The sequence below is a fragment of the Hemiscyllium ocellatum genome, chromosome 25 (genome assembly GCF_020745735.1).
Source record: "Hemiscyllium ocellatum isolate sHemOce1 chromosome 25, sHemOce1.pat.X.cur, whole genome shotgun sequence".
NCBI classification, from domain to species: domain Eukaryota; kingdom Metazoa; phylum Chordata; class Chondrichthyes; order Orectolobiformes; family Hemiscylliidae; genus Hemiscyllium; species Hemiscyllium ocellatum.
This window is the reverse complement of record NC_083425.1, coordinates 30318634-30342066: the sequence shown is the minus strand read 5'-3', so window position 1 is coordinate 30342066 and position 23433 is coordinate 30318634. Positions and strand designations below refer to the sequence as shown.

At 40.1% G+C, this 23433-nt stretch overlaps 1 protein-coding gene across 2 annotated transcripts in view; it reads left to right on the top strand.

The window, feature by feature from the left end:
• Positions 1-23433, top strand: part of ntn1a (netrin 1a) — a 210166-nt gene that overhangs the window by 150326 nt on the left and 36407 nt on the right. For both annotated transcript variants that reach the window (XM_060844177.1, XM_060844176.1), the window contains one exon: positions 15671-15745. In XM_060844177.1, the coding sequence (XP_060700160.1) occupies positions 15671-15745 (75 nt within the window). The remainder of the gene's footprint in view (positions 1-15670; positions 15746-23433) is intronic.

Below are 23433 nucleotides of genomic sequence, written 5' to 3'. Positions count from 1 at the left end.
TATATAAGCTTCTTAGGTGTGCAGGTTGGCAGGTTGGGGAGGTACAGTGGCTCGCAACGCTTCCTCAGTGCCAGGACTCCAGATTCGATTCTAATCTTGGGCAACTGTCTGTGTGGCGTTTGCTCATTCTCCCCATGTCTGTGTGGGTTTCAATTGGGTGCGCTGGTTTCCTCCCACAGTCCAAAGGTGAGTAGATTAAATGGATTGGCCATGCTAAAATGCCCTGTAGTATCCATGGTTATGAAAGCTATGTAGATTAGATATGGTAAATACAGGGATAGGTGAAGGTAGTTCTGGGTGGGATGCTGTTTGGACGGTCAGTGCAGATTCAATGGGATGAATGGCCTTTATCTGCACTGTAGGGATTCTATGATTCTATGACACTGTAGATGCCAAGAGATGTTTCCCTTGTTGGAGGATCATGAACCAGAGGGTATAATCTCAGAGCAAAGAATAGCCCAGAGATGAGGAATTTCTTCTCTTAGAGGTTAGTGAATCTGTGGAATTCTTTACCGCATATAAGCTGTGTCATTGAGTACACTTGAGGATAAGATAGTCAGATTGCTAAGCAATAAGGGGATCAAGGGTTATGGGTAGACTCAGGGGCCAAATGGCCTCCTTGTGCTCCTATATCTTATGGGTCTTAGTGTGTGTTAACATAACAAAGAAATTCATACAAGCATATTAAGTGTAGGTGCACTCATACCTAAACACTTTAGACTTATATTAATATGAATTGGTGAAATTATTAATTTTGATTGCAGAAGACTGACAGAAACAGAACATTAAGAAACATTTATTTTAATTATGTTGCACAAACTTATTGCACAATTCTAACTTTCTGGAAGTTAAGCAGGGGTTAATCCGCCTTCATTCAAGCAGACTGCTATAAATGGAAATTACTTCTTACACCATATAAAACACTGCTGTATTTATGATGTAATTACTAGATGAATTCATACATTATGAAACAGCTAATCTCAGTAGAAACATTGAGTGATTCTCACGGTCCCTTCTCATAATATCCAGAGGCTAATACAAGTCTCAGCAGACTTTGCAACCAGATACTGAATACTGGAAACAGACATTGACTACTCAAAGAACCTTTTAGAAGAAGGTCATATTATTAACATTTGAGGGGATAATGGTACTTCTTCCCTTCTTGAAATGTTACCATTCACACTCAATGCAATCCTAGTTGCCAGTAAGCTATGGGTTCTATATAAGGTATGACTTCAATTTTATACCCAGTAAGATGATGCTGTACATTGAATTTCCTTAGGCCAGAACATTAGATTGGGGTGTTGTGTAGGGATCAAAGCAGGAAGAAACAGCAATGGGTGTGACAGAAAGAAATGGAATCTTAAGAATTATGGTGCAGAAGTCCTGCAACACTGAAGGGATGGTTAAGGATTATTTCTCTCTCCACTCCTCAAGTAAGGCCAATGTTTTCTTTTGTAATGATGACCCTCAAAGTTTTCTGCAATATGACATCTGTGCAAACCATATTTCAGGTAATCATGGTCCTAACTGCTTGTTGCAAGATGAATCCTGTTCTTGAACAATTCTTTGCATTCTGATTCAGATGAGAATTGGATCATGTATGTTGCATAGAAGGCAAAGCGAGTAGTGTGGCAGTACTCATGCTTGACAATCATCTTCAGGGATGCCCAGTGCGGGAGACCAGTCACGTAGTGCTGAGACTTCCTAAACCCTTGAACAATGTGGGCAATGGTGGGTCAGTTGAGAAAATATGATGAATCATAAAAATGAGATTCCATCATTGAGAAAGGAAAGGCTGATTTTCTACCCAAATGAGAAGAGAATCTCACTAATAATAGCTAATTTGTGTGTATTAACACCCATTATCTATTTTCACATAATTGTATGCAATTTTCTATTCTCATACATAATAGAGAAACAAGATAGCAACATTTCCCAACATTAAAGTCAGAGGAGGTACCCAGCAGCTTGTCGCTTGCTTCCCACTTCAGTCCTCCACCTTGGCTGGCAGTCCCAGTGTCTATGCATTAACAGTGAACTCCCACAAATACCTGCCTATGCAGATTGGCATCAAAAATGCACTAGACTCACTACATCATTACATCAAATCATTACTCATTCATAATACAGTTCACTACTGCATTTCCAACACGCTTCATTGTAATGCTCATACTAAGCCACTTTGGACATAGGGTCAGGTTCCCATCCCATGCATCAGATCAAGGTGCATCTCAGGGCTCTTCTAACTACTATGCCGATAAAGGAAATCCTGGTAAGTCCCAGCAGTGGTGAGTACTTCCACTGCTTGCGAGCATAAGATAATTCGAGTGCGGCATAGTACACACATAAGGATAATGTGAGAAAACTCACTGGAGCTCAGAGAGAAAAACTTAACATGGATGTCCCTGAAATTGACACTTAACTGATTTTTTACTAAAGTTCAGATCATAATCTCTGAACCTATCTTCCAGGAAAGAAAAATGTCATCTCTTAATAGCAGGGACAAGGAAGAAAGAACCAAAATAAATATTAATATAACAAAAATTAAATAGGAACTCAGTGGAATAGATATGCAGTAAATTAAGAACAGAAAGCAGAAAATGGTGTAGCAAAGCCTGAGAAAACAAAGCAGAGAGAAGAATAGAAAAGCAACATCCTGACATCTGGGAATATAACATCCGTCTCTGGGGCTAACCAGTCTCGGTTTAAAATATACAACTGGCATTTTCAGAAAATGTTCTTTGTACCTTCATCAGATTTTAGGTGTGGGCTGACTATGTTAGAACACTGACCCAATTATGGAGTGATCCCATTTAACTAAGTACCCCATTATTTTACAGACTGTACAATTTACTCCAAAGAAGATTGCATGCTATGCCATGTTCAACTCAAACACTAGGCTTTCCAGAGGAAAGGTTTGCTGATTAACTGCAATTGGACTTGGCTTTCATCAGGGAATTAACTCACCTGATACAATTCCAGGAATTTGTTCATTGTACAATTTTCACTTTACCCAGCAATTGGCCAAATTTAAATTTTGGTCTTCAGGGGAATTTATCATATCATCTTCTTGATTATATTCAATGTGCAAATATGAAAGTCTGGACTGTCTAAAGTTCTAGTGTTAACTTCAGTTTTATCCTTCAATAATTCTTTATTACTAGAATGCATTTTTTTTCCCATTTAATTCTTTTTGCATCAATGAATGTAAAGTTAAAGCTAATTCTATTCAGCAGCACATCTTGATGCATTGCTCCTTATGGAATAAAATCATCATGAGCACTTTACAAATAGATTGGTGGACAATAAGAGGGTTGTAGGGCTCTGGTAGTGCAACAACTCTGAACCAGGAGGCCCAGTTTCAATTCCCTTTCTGTTCCAGAGGTCTATAACAACAAGTTGATCAGGAGAATATTTAGGAGAAGGGAAATGATTTGATGATTGAATTTGGGGGAACCTTTTGAAGATAGTGGAGCTGCAGTAATTTTCTCAGTAAGAGCACTGGTGCCAATAGTACAGCCTAGAGTCCCAGAAATGGGCATATCTGGAGCAGCCAAATGAGAAGAGAATCTCACTAATAATAGCTAATTTGTAAGTAATAACACTCATTATCTATTCTCACCTCATTTGTATGCAATTTTCTATTCTCATACATAATAGAGAAACAAGATAGCAACAATTCCCAACATTAAAGTCAGAGGAGGTACCCAGCAGCTTGTCACTTGCATCCCACTTCAGTCCTCCACCTTGGGCTGGCACTCCCAGTGTCTATGGGCAGCATTAACAGTGAACTCCCACAAATACCTGTCTATGGAGATTGGCATAAAAAATGTACTAGACTCACTACATCATTACGTCAAATCACTTACTCTAAGGAGAGCCTTCCTTAGAAGGACATTCGCTCCACTGAGTCACAGGTATGCCGGAGTCCAGCAAAGTCACAATTTGTAACATTGCTCAGCGATTTTCTGCATTTTCAACATCACAGGTCCAGTTAGTGCCCTAAGTTTCCCACTTAGCATATACCCAGCACGATAAGAGAATCATCCCAACTGCCCAGCTATAGCTGTATTTAAGGGGATCAGTATGGGACCTTGAGTTGAGATCATTTTTACTTTCTTCTGCTCAGGCCAGTGAGTGGAAGTACTATGATCAGTGTTGCTGAAAAGTATTATTGGCATCACAGAATAGTGCAGGGGATCATCAGTTGCACGCTTGTGGCTCCATTGATGGTACACCTCAACAGGGAGCTGCACTGGAATTGCAAGGGCTTCACTTCTTTGATATACAATTGGTGTATAATCATGCACGGGGCATGTTGGTAAATAAACACCATCCTGGCAAGAGCCACCATACCAGAGTCCAGTGACAGTCAGCCATTCCCACCCCATTGAGACCATTACAACTGGCCAGAGGGTTACTGCTTGCTGACAAGGGCTACATTTGCCATATATGGCCCATGACTCACCTCAATCACTTAAACACATATGGAGAGTGTACATGCATCAAGAGCCATGCTGGCAACACAGTTGTAACATAGCAAATCATTAGTGTTCTCAACCATAACTTTGAGTTCATGGTGAATGAAGAGAAGAAGATGGTGGTGGTGGAGGGGAGGGTGGTGGTGAGGAGATGGAGGGGGCACGAAGGGCTGGTGGCAAGGGTTTCATGGTGTGGGGAAAGAGAAGAGGCAGCTAGACTCCACCAGCTCTGAACAGGCCATCATTGAGCAGTTAACCACACCCCAATTCCCATAAAATTAACCCCACCATTCCCAGTATGCTGCATTTCCTTACCTTTCCATCCCACAGACTATCATTGTATCCTTTTGACCAATACCCTGATATTAATGACATCCTGTGCAAAGCAGATGACAAATTCAATAATATGCACAAAAATTACTTTATCATTCTTTTGCACTTCCTTTATCTGACAGGGGGTTTACCTTACAGGGTGCTCTTACACAGAGGCCACAGCATGGCTGTTAGAAAGCTGATGATGTTCACTGAAAGAGATTTCAGTAGAATCGACTTTTAGAACACCTCTGAGCAGCTCTAGGTATTAAGGTCTCGATGTCAGGCTGTAGCACTTCATATGGGTAACAATAGTGAGGATCAGACAGCAAACAGGCAAGGGGTTTGTTCCAGTGGCAATAAGTGGGAGGGTAAAAACTGCCCTTCTGAGAGGGCAAAGCAGGCTTGTGCACCATGAAGCCCATGCCACTCCCCCACTGCCAAAGCCGGGCAATCCAAGCAGTCTATTGGAGGACAGCTGACAGGATTGCAATGTATCTCCATCTCCACGAAAATAGCATTGATCTCAACTATGATATGGCGTCAAGCTGGGCTAACAGAATAACTAGCATGGATCTCCTAGCCTCAGCTTGAGCTTCCATGGCACTGCTAAGATGTAAATGATTTCTGCCTGTTCCACAATGGAAGCTGAAATATTGGTCTGTAAATGCTGCTGGATGCACCAGCACTATTATGGTAATGGTGATCACCTACAATAGAAAGAATGCACTCCAAGCTCTTCCCAAAGCCCCAGTTCCTCCATCTTCCTAGAAAATGACAACAGGCTACTGCAAACTTTCCAATGCTCCAAGCATCTCAGTGTGTGCGTCCATTAGCCTTTCGCTGTCCATCTTCCTATCAAAGTTCTCAAAGGACAGCACGGTGGCTCAGTGGTTAGCACTACTGCCTCACAGGGCTCCTCGGGCAACTGACCATGTGGAGTTTGCCCATTCTCCTCATGTCTGCATGGGTTTCCTCCAAGTGCTCTGGTTTCCTCCCACAGTCCAAAGATGTGCAGGTTAGGGTGGACTGGCGATGCTAAATTACCCATGGTTTTCAGGGATGTGTAGGCTAGGCCAGTTAGCCCTGGGAAATGCAGGCTTCCAGGGACAGGGTGGAGGGAATGGGTCTGGGTGTGATGTTCTTCGGAGGGGGAGTGTGGACTCAATGGGATTCCACACTGTAGGGATTCTATGATATTCATCTGAATTATTTTGCATTAAAAATTATGGAATTGACACACCCTTTCCCACCGGCTCAGCTGAAGCCAATCTATGCCCACTGGTTCACCATAGTCTATCCCCCCTCTTTATAACCTTCTAGTACCAATATCTGAGCTGGTGGCTGACAGATGAAGTAACAGTGCAGCTTTTATCTGATGTCTGCTTTTGCTCCCAACTTTATATAAAGCTGAGTTCATGAAATCAACTCACTTGACAACGATGGGGCTTATTGGTGTACGGGAATTGTTCTTGATGATTGAATTTATTGAACGATGGAAGCAAGGAGAATGGTATTTCAGAAATTGATTCTTAAGGCACAGAAGGAAAGAGCAGTTAATAATGAGCATGAATATTGAGGGATGTGGCAGGGAAACCTTCCAGAGGTGTAAGAAATATTCTAACAGATGCATTGTGAAAAAAGATCAGCTCATGGTTAGAAAGAGATTGCATATGACCAAAGTCATTCTCAGAAGGGAATGAGACCAGGTAGCCAAGGAGATCAATTTAAAGAGTCTGTTCCTGATTCCCTGGCAGTTTTGCCACAAGACATCTAATTACTTCATTTGTGTGGTCAAGGTGCATGCATCGTAAAGTGACATACCCTATCCACCAGAACACTAGATTAGATGTTTCTCACCTCACCCATAAAACCCACACTGCAGGGCTTCCTCTTCCAGAGCAAAGGCATAAAGCCACATATTCATGTTCATACAGTTCTATTGATGTCCATCTTGCATCGAGCTCTTGCAACTTCCTCAGACCTCTAGCTGTTCAGATATGGCAGGCACATCACCCAAACACAGTGGCAACATGATCACTGACATTCTGCTCTGTCTGTCCCTTTAAGATAAAGGGAGCAGAATGGAATTGGTGGGATCCTGAAATTCTTGAATCTCCTGAATCCTACAGAGGAGATTGACCTCAACATCACAAAGCAATATCGCCTGAATTCAGAAGATGATTGTGGCTTATACCCTTCTCAAATTCCAGTTTGCCCTCAATCTGCATTCTGGTGCAAGAAACAAAATGTTGTAACCGTGAACTTTCCAGCCCACACTCCTTCTGTTTCCCAAGTCTTCCCTCTTCTAGTTTAGGAATTTCAGATATCTGGCTCAGCTTTGACCCAACCGGCAGAGGAGAGAAAGGAGCACCTCAGCATTGATGAGGAGACCCTGTTTCTTCATCTGACACTTACAGCCACTAAGCTCAGTTCATCAGCTAAGGCACTGCCCATATCTTAGAGGCTAGAAAAGAGGTGGGATCAGCACACGGTGAGTCACTGGGCCTGCGTGGGCTGCAGCCAGATCAGGGGAAAGGCTAGCTTATGAGCCAGCTCATTAAGGACACAGTCACAGATGAGTTCTCCTACAAAGAGTCTCAGAGTGGCACACAGGAGAACACTGATAGTACGTCCACCAAGGTGTACATTGGCTGACCAGTCTCTTGTCAGATTGAGGATTCTGACTTCAAGCTAGCAAAAGATTTAATATAGAGCTTGTCATCTCCATACCTCTGCTCCATTTCCCTGTCATGCTGCAAATCCTGACAGTGCAGACTATCCTACCTTACTTGTCTGTTGCAGTCTTAATGTCACTGAACACTCCATCTTTCTTGTGACAATGCAGTAACATGACCTTCCAAATCCAAGAACTCACCAGGACACCGCTTGGCAGAAAGCATTCCACAGTAACTTCAGAATCTTTGCACCAGCATAAGCCATTCTAAGTTATTTTACCTGCAATTTGGTTGCCTGGCCCTTTCAGCAGAATGCTCTTGCAGCTAAATGCCTGTGCTTTAGTGAATGACAACATATATGCTGAATGGAGCTTTGTGTCCAAGTTTGTAAATAGAGCATCATATCATCAGGGTTGTATGAGGTCGTGACAGCTGCAGGGCAGAGGTTTCTGGGGCACAATGGGTTGCTCTTCTCAGCAGAGGGCAATGCCCAGGTCATGCTGGAAACAGTTAGAGATGCGGCACCCAATGGGTTTCTGACCTCCATTATTTTGTTTTTAGATTTATGGCTGTGTTCAGATTTCTATAAGTGACAAGCGACAATCTACAAATGGAACTGTATGCAGTTGACATCATGGCTTCACATTCACCCGCAAAGTGACAAGGGTTACACTATGGTGGTGGAAAAATAGCAACTGCTACTTTATACAATCCTCATTCAGACAAATCATCATTCACATTATTTTAAATATTGTTACTGATTGATAGATATGACTTCCATTGCTCATATAGTCTTAGCTTTCATAGTCAGAAAAGAATGGTATGCATTCTGTTAAATAACCTCTAAAAAACCCTACCCACATTAAATACTTCACCGATGTGCTAAGTGACTTCTGTTGACAGCAAGAACACACCAACAGTGTTAAGAGCAAGGCCTCTGCTGATAAAATCAGATCCATTTAACATGCTTTTTAATATACATTTTTCCTACATACTTTCTCAACATTGTCTCCCTGAGTATGGGTGCCACTTGCCACCCAGTACCTCACTCAAGCAGCCAGTTATTCCCTTTGGTGGCAACAGAATTCCCAAGGCGGGATAACAGGGAGAGAAACCTCACAGACTGATCCTGGAAGTTAAACATTTGAACTGCAGTGGACAAAAAAAAATGCCCTTTCACATCACTTTACATATTACATTCAACTTCACAAAACTGCTATCCCTAACTTTAAAACTTTACCTCAACAGTTCTGTAAGCTATAATAAAACCCAAATGTATTCCTGCCTAAATCGTGAACATTTTTCACCAATTTTCTCCACTGCTTAAAATATACACAATGTTTAAATTTTCTCACGAGTAAATCTGATCAAATCTGTAGTTTTCAGATCACTATGGACAAGTTAGGGGAATGGGCCAGTTGAGGTAGGTGTTTTTTCAATTGTAGATGGATGTTGTGACATATATTTGGGGGCTTAAGAAATTCCAGACTGGCATAGCAATTAAATATAAATGATCAGAGTAATTGAAAGTGTTGAAGCACTTTCAGGTTGTAGATGAAATAAATGGGATATTTGAATGCATCACTTGGATACTACTTAGATTCAGCAAGACCTTGTCCTTCTGCACTGAGTTTTGTTCTTCCACATAGTGACTGATGTTAAGACTCCAGAAAAGTTACAAAAGAAAGTGATCAGGTTAATACTTTACCTTTGAGCTTTAAATATGAAGGCAGATTTCAAGGTTAGTGTTATTTACTTTGGAGAAATAAAATTAGTATCATTGAGGTTATTAAAATAACGGAAGGATTGGACTGTGGGGGTGGGTAGGTTATGCCTACAAAACTTGTGGCAAAGAGTTGTGTTAGGTGCCAGGAAACACTTAATTTTGCAGAAAGGCATCCCCCTCTGGAACAGTTTACCAAAATATGTGCTGGGCAAGGAGTTGTTACAGTCTTTGAAGAGGAACTTAAGAAGTTCTTTAGAGAAGCGGGTGTATCGATCATATAAAAGTTGTTTGCCGTCATTATTCCATTGACCCTGGCACATTGTATTCAGGAGGTGAAAGGTAGAAAGGAATTGTCCAACTTTTCTTCCTGAATTGGCAATAGGACTTTTCTTTAGCATTCTTTGCTTTGTCTCTCCCAGGAAATATAATAAGTGACTAATAAATCACGTGTATGTTTACACCATTGTCAGGTGCAATCTGCTTGATGACTGTATTTTGACATACTTTCCTTTTGTAGTTTCAATGCTTAAAATGGGACATAATGCATTCTGTTTACTTTGAAACCAGCTTATTAAAAGGGATACATTTGCTCTTGCATTCTAAAAGCAAGAGTGCACAAATAATCTGGTTTCCATTTTTATCAACAATGAATGAATTGGCTTCAGATCAGCTACTAGATTAAGTATGACACAACCTAATCAAGCCTCCCCATCCTGGGGCCAGATCCAAACCATTAAAATTGCTTATAGTCAATAAAACAGATGAAAAACTTGTCTCAACTCCACATTTTTATGGATTCAGATGCAGATGTCTTGTCATGAAATGTTTTGTTATTTTGCTTTTCCTTCATTTGTCTCTCCTTTACTTTTAAAATCTTTGTCATATGTTCAAGGAAATAAAAAGAAATGCATTTCTATAACACCTTTCATGGCCTCAGGATGACCCAAGATGCTTTCTTATTAAAGTATTAAAATGTAAAATATTATCCTACAATTCTTTCATTTGGTAACTGGGATATTAATTTCCCTTTGCTGCTGGTTTCTGTGGGATTAAGACCTCTTCAAGTCTCTTGCTTCCAGAAGCGGTTTGGACTCAGACTCAGGATTTACACCACAAACCTAACTTTCTTATGATGGCAAAAATGGGATTGAGATTTCCCTTGGCAGAGAGTTATCTGCATTTACAGATAAGAAGTGAATTACATCGAATTTCACAAAAGAAGTCCTTCTCTCTGATTTTAATCAGCCAGTACCTTGTCAAGGGAATTTTGCTTGTAAAGTAATTGGCTTGGAAACTACATATTGTGACATGTGGGCAGCACTGCTACACTGGATACTGAAAACTTGAAGGTACTGCCATGGGATATGCACCAAAAAGGCAAGATACTATTAAGTGGACATATATTACATGGTCTCATTTTCTAACCACAAATTGCTTTTTTGGAAAGTCAGCATTACTTCAGTGTTTAATTGTAATTGTCCCAGTTACCAAATGAAAGAATCGTAGGATAATATTTTACATTCTAATACTTTTAAAGAGATAAAATCAATTTAAAATAAACATTAATTTAACAGGTAACTGATGCATCAAAGTGTGCTTCAAAAATTGCCTTCCACCAGTAAGGCTCATCGTACTAACTCCTTGTCAATGACTCCTTGTTCTTAAAATTCTGAAATGTCCATCAGAATAAACTTCTTTCTTTAGAAAGAAAACTAACTTTTACAACCATGTGAAAGTTAACACAAAATGGATTCCCCATTTCTTTCATGGCATCCGTTGCTACTTCTTCCCAGAGCATTAACTATCTTTGTCTCTTTTTTTTTAATTTGTCTCTATCTCACTAGTTCACCTTATCATAAAAATGTGAAAACTGCACTTGATTTTTAAAAGGTTTCATTTTGGATTTCTTTCCCAATGTCTACCAGATCATGTGGACTTGTCTTTAGGCAAAGTTATTAGTCTCTGTTTCTCTATTCACGATATCTATTTCACCTTAATTTAGATAACCAATTTATACTATAACACTCTTGTAAAGTTCAACATCCATATCACAGGCATGACATGAGTTGGGTGATGAGGTCAACAATTAATTTTCTGATCCAAGCCTGCTACCAGACTAAAAGATTGGATCAAAAAACATTCCTGATGCTCAATGCACAAATAGATTGCAAAACATCTGTACACATTTACTTAAACTCTGCAATTATCATGTCTTCCCTCAGGCAATGATGACAACTGTACAAAAAAGCACACATGCATATCCACTGCACTGCACATCTTTATTTGCTTCCCGTGTGTGCCCAATTCACCAGCAATTGAATAACCACCTGTTCCTCAGTCTTATTACCAGCCTCGGGAAGAGTTTTTCATTGAAGCAAGTTGACTGAGAGTTACAGTTATCTCCATCTCCAGGGAAAGAAATTTGAATACATGTACAAACAGATTCAAGAACAGCTTCTTCCCTCCTGTTATCAGACTTTTGAATGAGTCTTTCAAATGTTAATTCTGATCTGTCTCTCTGCATCTTCTCTACTTCTGTAACACTGTATTCTGCACTCTGGATAGTACAATCTGCCTATATAGCACGCAAAACGACACTTTTTCCTGTATCTTGATACGTGAAAACAATCAATCAATCACACATGCTTATAAGGAGATGCCTAAGTCTGGAATGCAACAAAATGGGGAAAAAAACATTGTGAGCATTTAATAGATGCTGTAACATTGTCCACTGAAGCATAGTATTTCTCAGCTGGGGCACTTTATCTATACAAAAGTTTAGTTCCACTGGTTAGTGCAAGTGAGTTAACTCTGTTCAGGATTCCATGACAAACACTGTGGATATGCATATGTTATCCATCTCACTTAGTTTGCTGTACTGCAACTTTAGAAAATAATTAAATGAAAATGCAGTTCTCTTAGTTTCTTTTATTTGCACATAGGATGTGCACATTACTGGCTAGGTCAATGCGTATTATCTATCCTTAATTGGCCTGGAGAAATAGTGATGATCTGCCATTTACACCATTGCAGTATTTGAGGTATAGGGATTCCCACAGTTTTGGTAGGAAGGAGATTCCGGGGTTTTAACACAGTGCCTGTGAAAGTATAGTGATCTAGTTCCAAAACTGGATAGAGTGTGACTTAGTGGAGAACTTGTCGGTGATGTTCCCATGCATCAGCTGCCCTTGGCCTTCCAAGGTGGTGGTCACAGCTTTGGAAAGTACTGTCAAAGAAGCCTTGGTGAATTACAACTGTGCATTTTGGGAATGGTACACTGCTGTCGCTGTATGGGAGTGAATGTTGAAAGTGGTGAATAGAATACCAGTGATAGTACTAGTGTAGAATTCACTGGTCCTGTAGATGCACAGATGCCCATAAATTCAATCTATATTCTGCAGTAATAATGGGATATTTTGAATTCTTCCTTGGTTGTTATGCCACAACTCTTATGATCAGGTGTCTCCAAAATAAACCTCTCCTAATGGCTTGTGATGCAAACAACCTGGAAAGGAATGCACAACAGCTGTGTAACAGGTGTGAGAAGCTGGGTCTGATAAATGCCCTGATATCTTTGCCAATTCCTCTTGGAAACAGCATACAAAGTTATGAGGGTAGTTAAAAAATTCCATTTTATATAAAATTTGAAATCGTTTGTTCAGGACAAAACAGACTTTGTTATCTGTCATGAATGAACGCATGCGACACTCTATTCTTTGCAGCTGTACTATTATTCACAATGAACTTTTCTGGCAAAAAGAGGCCAGTGTTTATACTTTCATTTCATAACTGAGCTGTCACAGGATGCCTGATATTTCATCAACAGAGCCAGTGCTTTCATTTTAAAGTTATCCCTCTACAATTTGATCAGATTCCTCAAGGAATTACTTCAGAGAATACATTTCCTTATGTTTTCAGCTTGTCTAGAATGTTCCAGAAGTTGCTTCATACTGTATGTAAAGAGCGGAGGACAGAAAAATGCAAATTGCATCTTGCCTCCTCAAATACCAACCATTTGGTTTCAGTCCTGGTAACTTGGGCGAGGGCTTTAATCTAATTACATGCTTTATTTGCAGCAATTTGTTTTTCAATCAATCTTGTTGAACAAGAAGAAAACCCTGCTACTGTGCACTCATTTGTGCTGCATTGTCCACAGATAGCAGTTTATGCCCGAGTCCCAGTCTGCACTGCCCCCACCTCTGAGTCAGTTAAATGTCATTTTCGAATGAGCAGCAAGTAAGGAACCAGGGAAATCTCAATGCTTTTTAAAAACTTAATTGTAAACGCAGTGCAGTTAGCATAGACTTCACTTCCATTTGGATCAGAATTTAGCTTTGTTCAGGGCTAATTCAGTATTACTTGCAATGTTTCTGCTTTATTCTTTTCTCCCCCCTGTTGCCAAGGCAACCACTTTCACTCAAAACATAAAAGAAAATAAAGCCCTGGCTGAGCTAAGAGCAAAACAATGAGCTTTCTTCATATTCTAGCCCATAAAAGTTCCAAAAAAGGTTATAACAATGCATTGGTTGATACTATTGGTGAAGTTTAACTGGTCTTACTGAACTTAAGTCAAAAGAAAAAGAATCTGTAGTTTCTTTAGTGAAAATTTGCTTCTAAAATGCTGAAGTTCATTTGGGTTTCTGGTGAATCATCTACTTTGTGAATAAAATTTTGTCTTGTTGCAACATGGTGATGGTCTAACTAGTCTTTTCCAAAAGGAATTTTGTCTCATTCTTGCTGATGAAAACAATACCGTTAAATTTTTTTTTTCTAAGTTGTTTCAAATTCATTCTGACTTTTAGGTTAGCTCAAGCAGGCAAATTGCTGGTTGGCTGATTGTCAATAAAGTGACAGATAGCTCAACTGTTACATTTAGGTCAATTTAACCAACTGAAAGCTAATTCCGTGTGTTGTGTGTGTGTGTATACGCAAGCGTATGTATGTGTGTGTACAATACTTACACTTCAGTAACTATCTTGAAAATAGATCACCACAGAAGAAGACATTTTATATGAAAGCCACAATAATATCGAGAGACTGCAAGAACTTATGTGCTGAGTTGGTAAAGTCAATGAGAAACTGAATCTTAGAAATCAGAAAGTCTCAAGTAGATTCTTGCCAAGTTACCTGATCTCAACTGATGTCAGATCCACCTTGTCACTCTTAAGGAAAACCAACAATCATCTACAGTTATAGCCTGGCCTGAAGATAACAGGACTGGATGTGGATGAGCTGTGACCTCTTGACAAAGTTAAAAATCACAACACTAGGTTATAGTCCAACAAGCTTATTTGGAAGCACTTGCTTTTGGACCGCTGCTCCTTCATCAGGTGGTTGTCACTTGATGAAGGAACAGCACTTGAAAGCTAGTGCTTCCAAATAAACCTGTTGGACTATAAACTGGTCTTGTGTAATTTTCAACTTTATACATCACAGTCCAATACCAGCACCTCCAAATCATCCTTGCCAAAATAGTCTTAATAATCACTGCGTAATCAATGTTTAAGAAATGGCTATTTGAATGACAAACTAGAGGGATTTTTTTTATCCATGGAACTATACCCTGATTAGGAGAAAATAACTGGGAGTTCCCTCAAGAGTTGCACCTGACTTTTCTGCAAATGTGGGGAAAACATTTGTTTTTGCTGTAGTGACAGAATAGAAGCAACTCTGAAGAAATTCATTCACAGTTCCCTCTTGAGATAAATGACTAAGTGGAGAGTTAAGATTTGAATTTGGTACATAAGTATAAATCAATGGAGGGGCCCATTTCAGGAGCATCATGACGTTACCAAACTTAGAAGTCTGTGGATCAAGTCTTAACAACAATATTTGGATGTAATCATTTATGTTTGTTAACTAATATATCAAATGTGCTCTATCGTTACAGCTAAATAGAGGTATTGCAGGCAGCAATAAAATGGCCAGGAGCAAGAGGCTCAATATAAATTGAAAGTGCTTTGTGGGACATTTATTTGTTCAGCTATCTTGACAGGACACCAAAAGCCTTGCTAATGCCCAATGGGGTCCTCATTTCCTGACTGACCTTCTGTTGTTTGAGAATGACCTGTCGTCAGAATCTTCATGGACTGAAAGCAAAGTTTGACACAAGCCCGAGGTGAGGTGACAATGAGGTGTCCATGGGCCTTAATCAGAGGCCAGTGCCACTCTGACAGAAGGGGAATCTGTAGCTTAAAGGAGACCTGGGTGGTGTAAATAGGGGAGGCCTAAAGATCTCAAATAAGGCAAAGACTGCCTGCAGACAGCAAAGTATTTACCAGACAAAGCTCTTTGTGTGACTTTTTCTATAGAAATTAAGGCGTTATGAATGCTCTATAAGACCCATTAGACAACACAATTGGCAGCAGCAGATGGATTCCGTAAGGACTCAGCTATTCTGAGCAATGCTGTTTTTACCATGTCTTTTTGTAGTCTGATGTGTGTGTTTTTACTTCTTCATCCCACAACAGACTGTGACTCATACTGCAAGGCTTCCAAGGGAAAACTGAAAATAAATATGAAAAAGTATTGCAAGAAAGATTATGGTGAGTAGGATCTTTGCAACAGTTCTATTTACGTAGGATCATAATTCTCCTTTTGTCATAAGTTCAGAGGTCCAAGAGCAGATTTGTTCATTGTCCTTTTCGATGTGTCATCTAGTTTGTGAATTGAGTCATTCAAAAGGAATAAAATTAATTATTTCTGTTATGTATCTGTCAGATCCGTTGAAATTGAATCATATCTGCAGTTAAAAGCCTAAAGTTTGCTCTTGACGATGAGCAAATTTCATTGTAAATAATTATCATCAGGAAAGGTGGGAAACATTACTGATCTTAAAAAGAGTTTGGTAGAGTGAACATTAAGAAATATTTTAGAGCCAAGATTGAACCCAGAAGAGGAAACACTGCTTCTTCCATTCAGAATCCAATACATATTTGTATAATAATTGACTCATTGTTTATGAATTTAATTCTTATACATTTTCTTCCTCCATCTAATGATCAGCTTAAATTTCCAAGGAAAGCAAACCAGTTAGGAGTATGTCTTATTATTTCATATTTTCCATGTTAAAATATTCCAACTCACATGATAATTATGGATGAGAAAAGCTGTATCTTATTTCATTTTTCAGAGATGCCTTAAAATAAGCCACTTCAGCACTGAATCATTTCCTAGAAGATTCCAGGGCTTTCACCTCTATTGTTTGCCCTGGAAATCTATTCCAGGTTTAAATCATTTTCTCTGGAGAAGATTTTTCCAGTATGTACCCTAAATATATTTTCTAGTTTAAATCTAAAATGGCTCCCACAGTTTATTTTAAAATAGATTCTACACTTCATCTGACCACAGCTATTGTCTCACCTGATAATGCACACATATACACTTTGTAATACAGTAAACATCATAGGTCAGAAGTGGTAACCTTGGTAAGAATGTCAAGGTCAATGACAAAATACCAACTGCTGTTTAGCTAAAATCCCTGTCTTGTGGTAATTGATACTGCCTTTCTGTGAACATGTGAACATAAAAGTCTATGCATAATTCAGTTTGTTATCCTTTTAAGTGTACAACCTGTTAAACGCCCTTCTCCTCACTATATTGTATTAAATGTATATCCATGTCACATCAATGCCCTCAGATGTATATTTCTATTTAAGCACTTAATTCTGCTTTTAAAAAAGCCACGTGCTTCTCTAATTATGTTTGCAAGCCTTCTGTCAGCTTAAATACATATATGTTTGTCATTTGTTCTTTGCCACACCATTATTTTTCTATTTACAAACTGTAACCTAAACTTTTAAGTTGTTGTCAATATTTCTGATCTAAACAATGTACAAATATTTCAACCAATTTCAGTATAATGCAGCAGCAAGCTACAGATGTACTTCTTTTAAAAATGTATCATGGTCTAGTGTGCCAAAGGTGGTGGGAAATGAGTTACTAAGTTAACAGAAATGTTTTGAATTGCTTCACATCTCTTTAGGCTGCTCTTTGTTAAGCTTTTGAGTGGTGTGTTCCCCTACACGGAAAAACTGATTACCCTATCCATGCCATCCCAATTCTGCATGCCTTCTCCCACCACACCATGCATCAGCCAAAGAATTCAGTCACATTATTGGCCTCAACAATATGGCCTGAAGCAAGCATTTAAAGATCGATAGAGCAGAAAAAGTTACATAGATATGCTAAAAAATAAGTATCCAAGTTCTGTACACTATATTTTACTAACAATTACAAGTAATGTGACTATTAAACCTTTCAAAAATCATTAGTCAACAAATCCTTAGAGGAAAAATAACTGAATGAGTATCCCTTTTATCATGTAACTCATTTCTTGGATTTTTGACATCTTGCATTCAAGCTTTGTGTGATAACACTTTGGGATCATTTAGAGTGTTAGTGCTGTGCTGACAGATAAGCAGCCAACAGTACAAAATTATCCACTCTTATCAGTCACAGTTGCCATGCATGACAGATAAAATGTATATTGCTGGTTCCAGCATGAAATTTAATCAGCAGATGCAGGATTATTGATGGATGGTTATTAAGAAATTAAACAGAATTTAAAAATTATTATTATGATTATGTGAACAGGCAACCCATGAGCCAGTTTCTCCTTCTGAAAGCTGACACAGACAGGATTGATTATGTTGCTTGAAAAAAACCTTTATTGTGACAAGTTTCTGAAAAACACAATTTCACATTCTAATGAGCTTTTATGCTTCAACTATGTGTCCAAGTATTTAAAATATGTGGAGTTAATCTTATAAAGAACTGAGAAATTTGATGGATCCCATAAGCGCTTTTTAAAGCAGATTTGATACAGCACAGGACTTCATATGAAGTTAAACTTAAATGTTCTCAGACTGCACCGATTGGGGGGGGGGGCAAATTTTTTTTTGGAATTGATTCCAGCTTTGAAGTAATATGGTGACTTTAACATCATAATAGTTACATTGTAAATGCTCATTTAATGCTTTCAGATTTTGAATAGTCACATTAAGGATACTTCATGAAACAACAAAGATATATTCTAATATGTACATTGCAAAGCCATTAGGTTTGTCCGGTGAATATTTCAGGAAGATTAATAATATTTAATTTTCATTCTGCATCAGTGGTGCTGGAAGAGGACACAGTTCAGGCAGCATCCAACGAGCAGCGAAATTGACGTTTCGGGCAAAAGTCCTTCATCAGGAATAAAGGCAGTGAGCCTGAAGCGTGGAGAGATAAGCTAGGGGAGGGTGGGGGTGGGGAGAGAGAAGCATAGAGTACAATGGGTGAGTGGGGGAGGAGGTGAAGATGATAGGTCAGGGAGGAGAGGGTGGAGTGGATAGGTGGAAAAGGAGCTAGGCAGGTAGGACAAGTCTGGACAAGTCATGGGGACAGTGCTGAGCTGGAAGTTTGAAACTAGGGTGAGGTGGGGGAAGAGGAAATGAGGAAGCTGTTGAAGTCCACATTGATGCCCTGGGGTTGAAGTGTTCCGAGGCAGAAGATGAGGCATTCTTCCTCCATGCGTCTGGTGGTGAGGGAGTGGCTGTGAAGGAGGCCCAGGACCTCCATGTCCTCGGCAGAGTGGGAGGGGGAGTTGAAATGTTGGGCCACGGGGCGGTGAGGTTGATTGGTGCAGATGTCTCGGAGATGTTCCCGCACTGCTAGGAGGCACCCAGTCTCCCCAACGTAGAGGAGACCGCATCGGGAGCAACGGATACAATAAATGATATTAGTGGCTGTGCAGGTAAAACTTTGATGAATGTGGAAAACTCCTTCAGGGCCTTGGATAGAGGTGAGGGAGGAGGTGTGGGCACAGGTTTTACAGTTCCTGCGGTGGCAGGGGAAAGTGCCAGGATGGGAGGGTGGGTCGTAGGGGGGTGTGGACCTGACCAGGTAGTCACAGAGGGAACGGTCTTTGCGGAAGGTGGAAAGGGGTGGGGAGGGAAATATATCCCTGGTGGTGGGGTCTTTTTGGAGGTGGCGGAAATGTCGGCGGATGATTTGGTTTATGCAAAGGTTTGTAGGGTGAAAGGTGAGCACCAGGGGCATTCTGTCCTTGTTATGGTTGGAGGGGTGCGGTCTGAGGGCGGAGGTATGGGATGTCAACGAGATGCGTTGGAGGGCATCTTTAACCACATGGAAAGGGAAATTGCCGTCTTTCCCCCCATCCTCACCACATTCTACAGTAGGTTCATTGAGAGTACCCTGAGCTGCTGCATCACTGCCTGGTTCGGGAATTGCACCATCTTGGATCATAAGACCCTCCAACAGATAATGAGGACAGATGAGAGGATCATAGGGGTCTCTCTCCCCTCCATTACAGACATTTACTCCAACTGCTGCATCCGAAAGGCTAAGAGCATTGTGGAAGACTCCACACACCCCTCACTCAAACTCTTTTCCCTCCTGTGCCACCTGGCAGAAGATACCTGAACATTTGGTCTCTGTTGGCCAGACTGTGCAACAGTTTCTTATCCCAAGCCATCAGGCTCCTTAACACAGTATGATTGGATCTTTCCCATCTGAAATTCTTTGTATGACTTTGAATTGCTGCTAGAAAAATGTCTATTATTTATTATTCTTCTGTTATACTGTACATGTGTGTTTTGCATTTCTTATACACATTATGCCATGTACGATTATGCAGTTTGTGCTGTCCACGTAGCATCCTCGGTACTGGAGGAATACTGTCTCATTTTTACTGTATAAGTTCTATATGGTAGAAATGACAAAAAGCTACTCTATTGACCCCACTTCAATGACAACTGCTTCTTAATGATATAAGACAGCAGACAGGACAGTATTTCTAAATCACACTTTTCAAAATTCATTTGTGTGGTGTAGTATCATGGGCATCATTTTGCATCCATCCTTAAATGTCACATGATGATGATGTCTTGTGGATTTGTGTACAGAACAGCTTTGGATCTTGAAGGAATGGCAGCTAGCATCTGGTCCTCCTCAAAGTCTCTGTAACAATTCTATCATATCAATGTATCCTGTGATTAGTTGCTAAAGTCTCCTGAGAGCCTCCTCTTGTTAGACCAGCAAGTGGTTTTCCTCTACCACACACAAATCAAGCAGGCCCTCTTGTTCCCTACACATAAATAAGATGTGACCTTTGTCATGAGCAGGGCCTCACACAATGTAGTGACCTGGCAAAAAAGAAGGGATTGCAGTCCAATTGGCAATGTGAATCCATATTAACTTATGGTCAAATTCTGTATTCACTCCACTTGTTCATGGGTATTAAAACTGGTTCCAAACTACAATGCTCTACATTTGGCTAACGATCAAGTATTTGGGAACATTGAGCAAATTACGGCCTACTTTGGTGTCGTGGTGATACACCTCCATGAAACAGTGTTGGTTACATGCAGAGCAATAATTTACTGATTATAGATCTGATGTGAGCTGAGTTACATCAAAACTTGTACTTTGAAAATATCACATGGTGCATAACAATCTGTAACTGTGGTAAATAAAAGAATGCATGGCCCCATGAACTGTTACAGAATCAAACAACCTTTCAAAGAGGAAATTTGGAGGAATGAGTTCCTCTGTTCACTAATTATGGCCAAATTGAAAACAGTTTCATTATGAGCAGACTTTTATCAGTTGTTACAAATAGTGCATGAAGGAATTCTTCCCGTGTCTATCGGCATAAACCAAATAACAGAGTGGTTCAGTACAACACTCCTTAACTGCCTCTCTGAAGAGCACCAGCTATGTTTTCAAACCACAGACGCAATTTTATATAAGCGATATCTAATCTTAAGAAATGTGCCCATGGAAATAATTGAGCCACTGAGACACAGTGCAAGTTATATGCAAGATGCAGAAAAGCTGATAAGTTTGATTCCACACTGTGAATGCACATAACCATTTGATCCAAAGTTTGCAACCCGAATGGGCATTAGCATAGGGGACCAATGTGTTGTTCAGTTCTATTACTGCTGCACAGAATCAATGTCGATGAACATGTTTTGTTTAGAAACTTCAAAGTCATCAATTCTTGTGACAGCTGCTTTAATTTTATAGTGTTACCTATTATGTTTTCAGTAATATTCATTCACCATCAATTCCATCTGAAGCTAATTTGAAAATATGGTCTTTATTTTTGCTTAGTTCTTAATTTTGGTGAATGAATATTAAATGAATAGAATGGACTTAACTTGTATCAGTACAAATTTATTGGTTTGGCGTAACTGTTGCTGAGGGAGCTGCACATCATTGTGGACTCCAACATAGTTGCTGCAGTCATCTAAGGAGGGAATTGCAGCTGATAAATGGCTACACACATTAAACAGACAGAAATACTGTGACATGATATAAGTAATGTCTCCAACGGAGGGATTTTCAGCATTTGAAGCAACTTTCTTTCCATTTGCAAGTTAAGCATTTGAAAAACATGTTGAAAATTGTGGGCACCCTTGATTGCTGATTGAATTTAACTTGTGACCAGCTGAACCGCATACACCAGTGCCAGGTTTGATCTGCAGACAATGCTGTTTCTGCACATTGCAGCTGGAGATTTGGTCAATGTGATGCAATTGATCTTAAATGCCTTTGGTCAGCATTGGGGAAAGTTGGCCAGAGTTCTTAGAAAGCTGTGGAGATTGGAATAGGCTATTCAGCTCAATGAGTCCTGTCCTCTGTAAAGTAACGCAATCTATTACATTCTCTCATGCTATGCCCATAGCCATGGACACTTTGTTCCCTCATCGGCCTGTCCAATTGCCATTTGAAATCATTCACTGTCCTCACTTCCACCACCCTTGTGGACAGTGAGTTCCAGGTTATTAACCCTCCCTCTGTTTAATAGTTCTTCTTTGCAACCCTCCTGCAACTTTTTCTAAGGACTTTAAATTCTGGCTAAAGACTATTCTACAAATTCCCCATTTGCAGTGCACAACCGAGGCAGTTGAGAAAGGATGAATGATGGGATGCTCCCTCTGGTGTAGCCTTGATGAAATATAATTGGCCATATAAGTAAAGTACTGGAGGACAACAAGTGCCATCTCAGGGAAGTGACTACAGTAGTGGAGGGAAGCAAATTAATGACATTTTTATGTAGAAATAAAGGAACATCAAAAATAAAATCCAACTCCATACGTTCTGCCCATATCCTTGATCACTTTAGTCCTAAGAATTATTTTTTATGGTATTTATTGACCTGGTCAATTTTCCTTATCTCCTCTCTGAAGCCTTTTAATTCCTTAGATATAACCTTAAAGGTGCTACATATCTTCTGTTACCTTGTCTGACTGGTGAAGTAACTCCATAGAGGCTGGTATCCCATCACCACATCACCCTTTATTTATAAGTGGAAAGTCCCTGACACTGGTCCAGCTCCCTCTGAGCCAGCTCTCCAAGTGTCAGAATCTCTGACACTTCTCTCTTTATCTGTCAGCCAGGGGTCCCTGATTGGGCCTGTTAATCTGGTCCAACCAGGGAACTCCTATTCTATGAGTCCACCTGGCTGACCTTATTACAATCACTACAACAGGCATACATTAATATGTCAGCCTTCGTCATGAATACGGACAAACTGTTTGAACAGAGCTCCTGCTCTTATCTGATCAAACCCTTCCCTCACCCAAACCTTACAGCCATGCACTTCCAGTAAGCATCTAGATGTTGGTTAATACTGAAGCAGGGTCTCGAAAACCAGAGGTAGTGATCATTCCTTTCACTGCCTCAAGTGGGATCATTAATCACAATGTAGATTGAACATTAAATATGGTAAAAACAATGACTGCAGATGCTGGAAACCAGATTCTGGATTAGTGCTGCTGGAAGAGCACAGCAGTTCAGGCAGCGTCCAACGAGCAGCGAAATTGACGTTTCGGGCAAAAGCCCTTCATCAGGAATAAAGGCAGTGAACCTGAAGCGTGGAGAGATAAGCTAAGGGAGGGTGGGGGTGGGGAGAGAGTAGCACAGGGTACAATTGGTGAGTGGGGGAGGAGATGAAGGTGATAGGTCAGGGAGGAGAGGGTGGAGTGGATAGGTGGAAAAATTTCCTCAGCCTGTGCAGAAAGTAGAGATGCTGCTGAGCTTTCTTGGCTATGGAACTGGTGTTGAGGGTCCAGGTGAGATTCTCTGCCAAGCATACACCAAGAAATTTGTTGTTCTTCACGATTTCCACGGGGTAGCCATCGATGTCCAGTGGAGAGTGGTCACTCCGTGCCCTCCTGAAGTCAACAACCAGCTCTTTCAGCTTGTCCACATTCAGAGA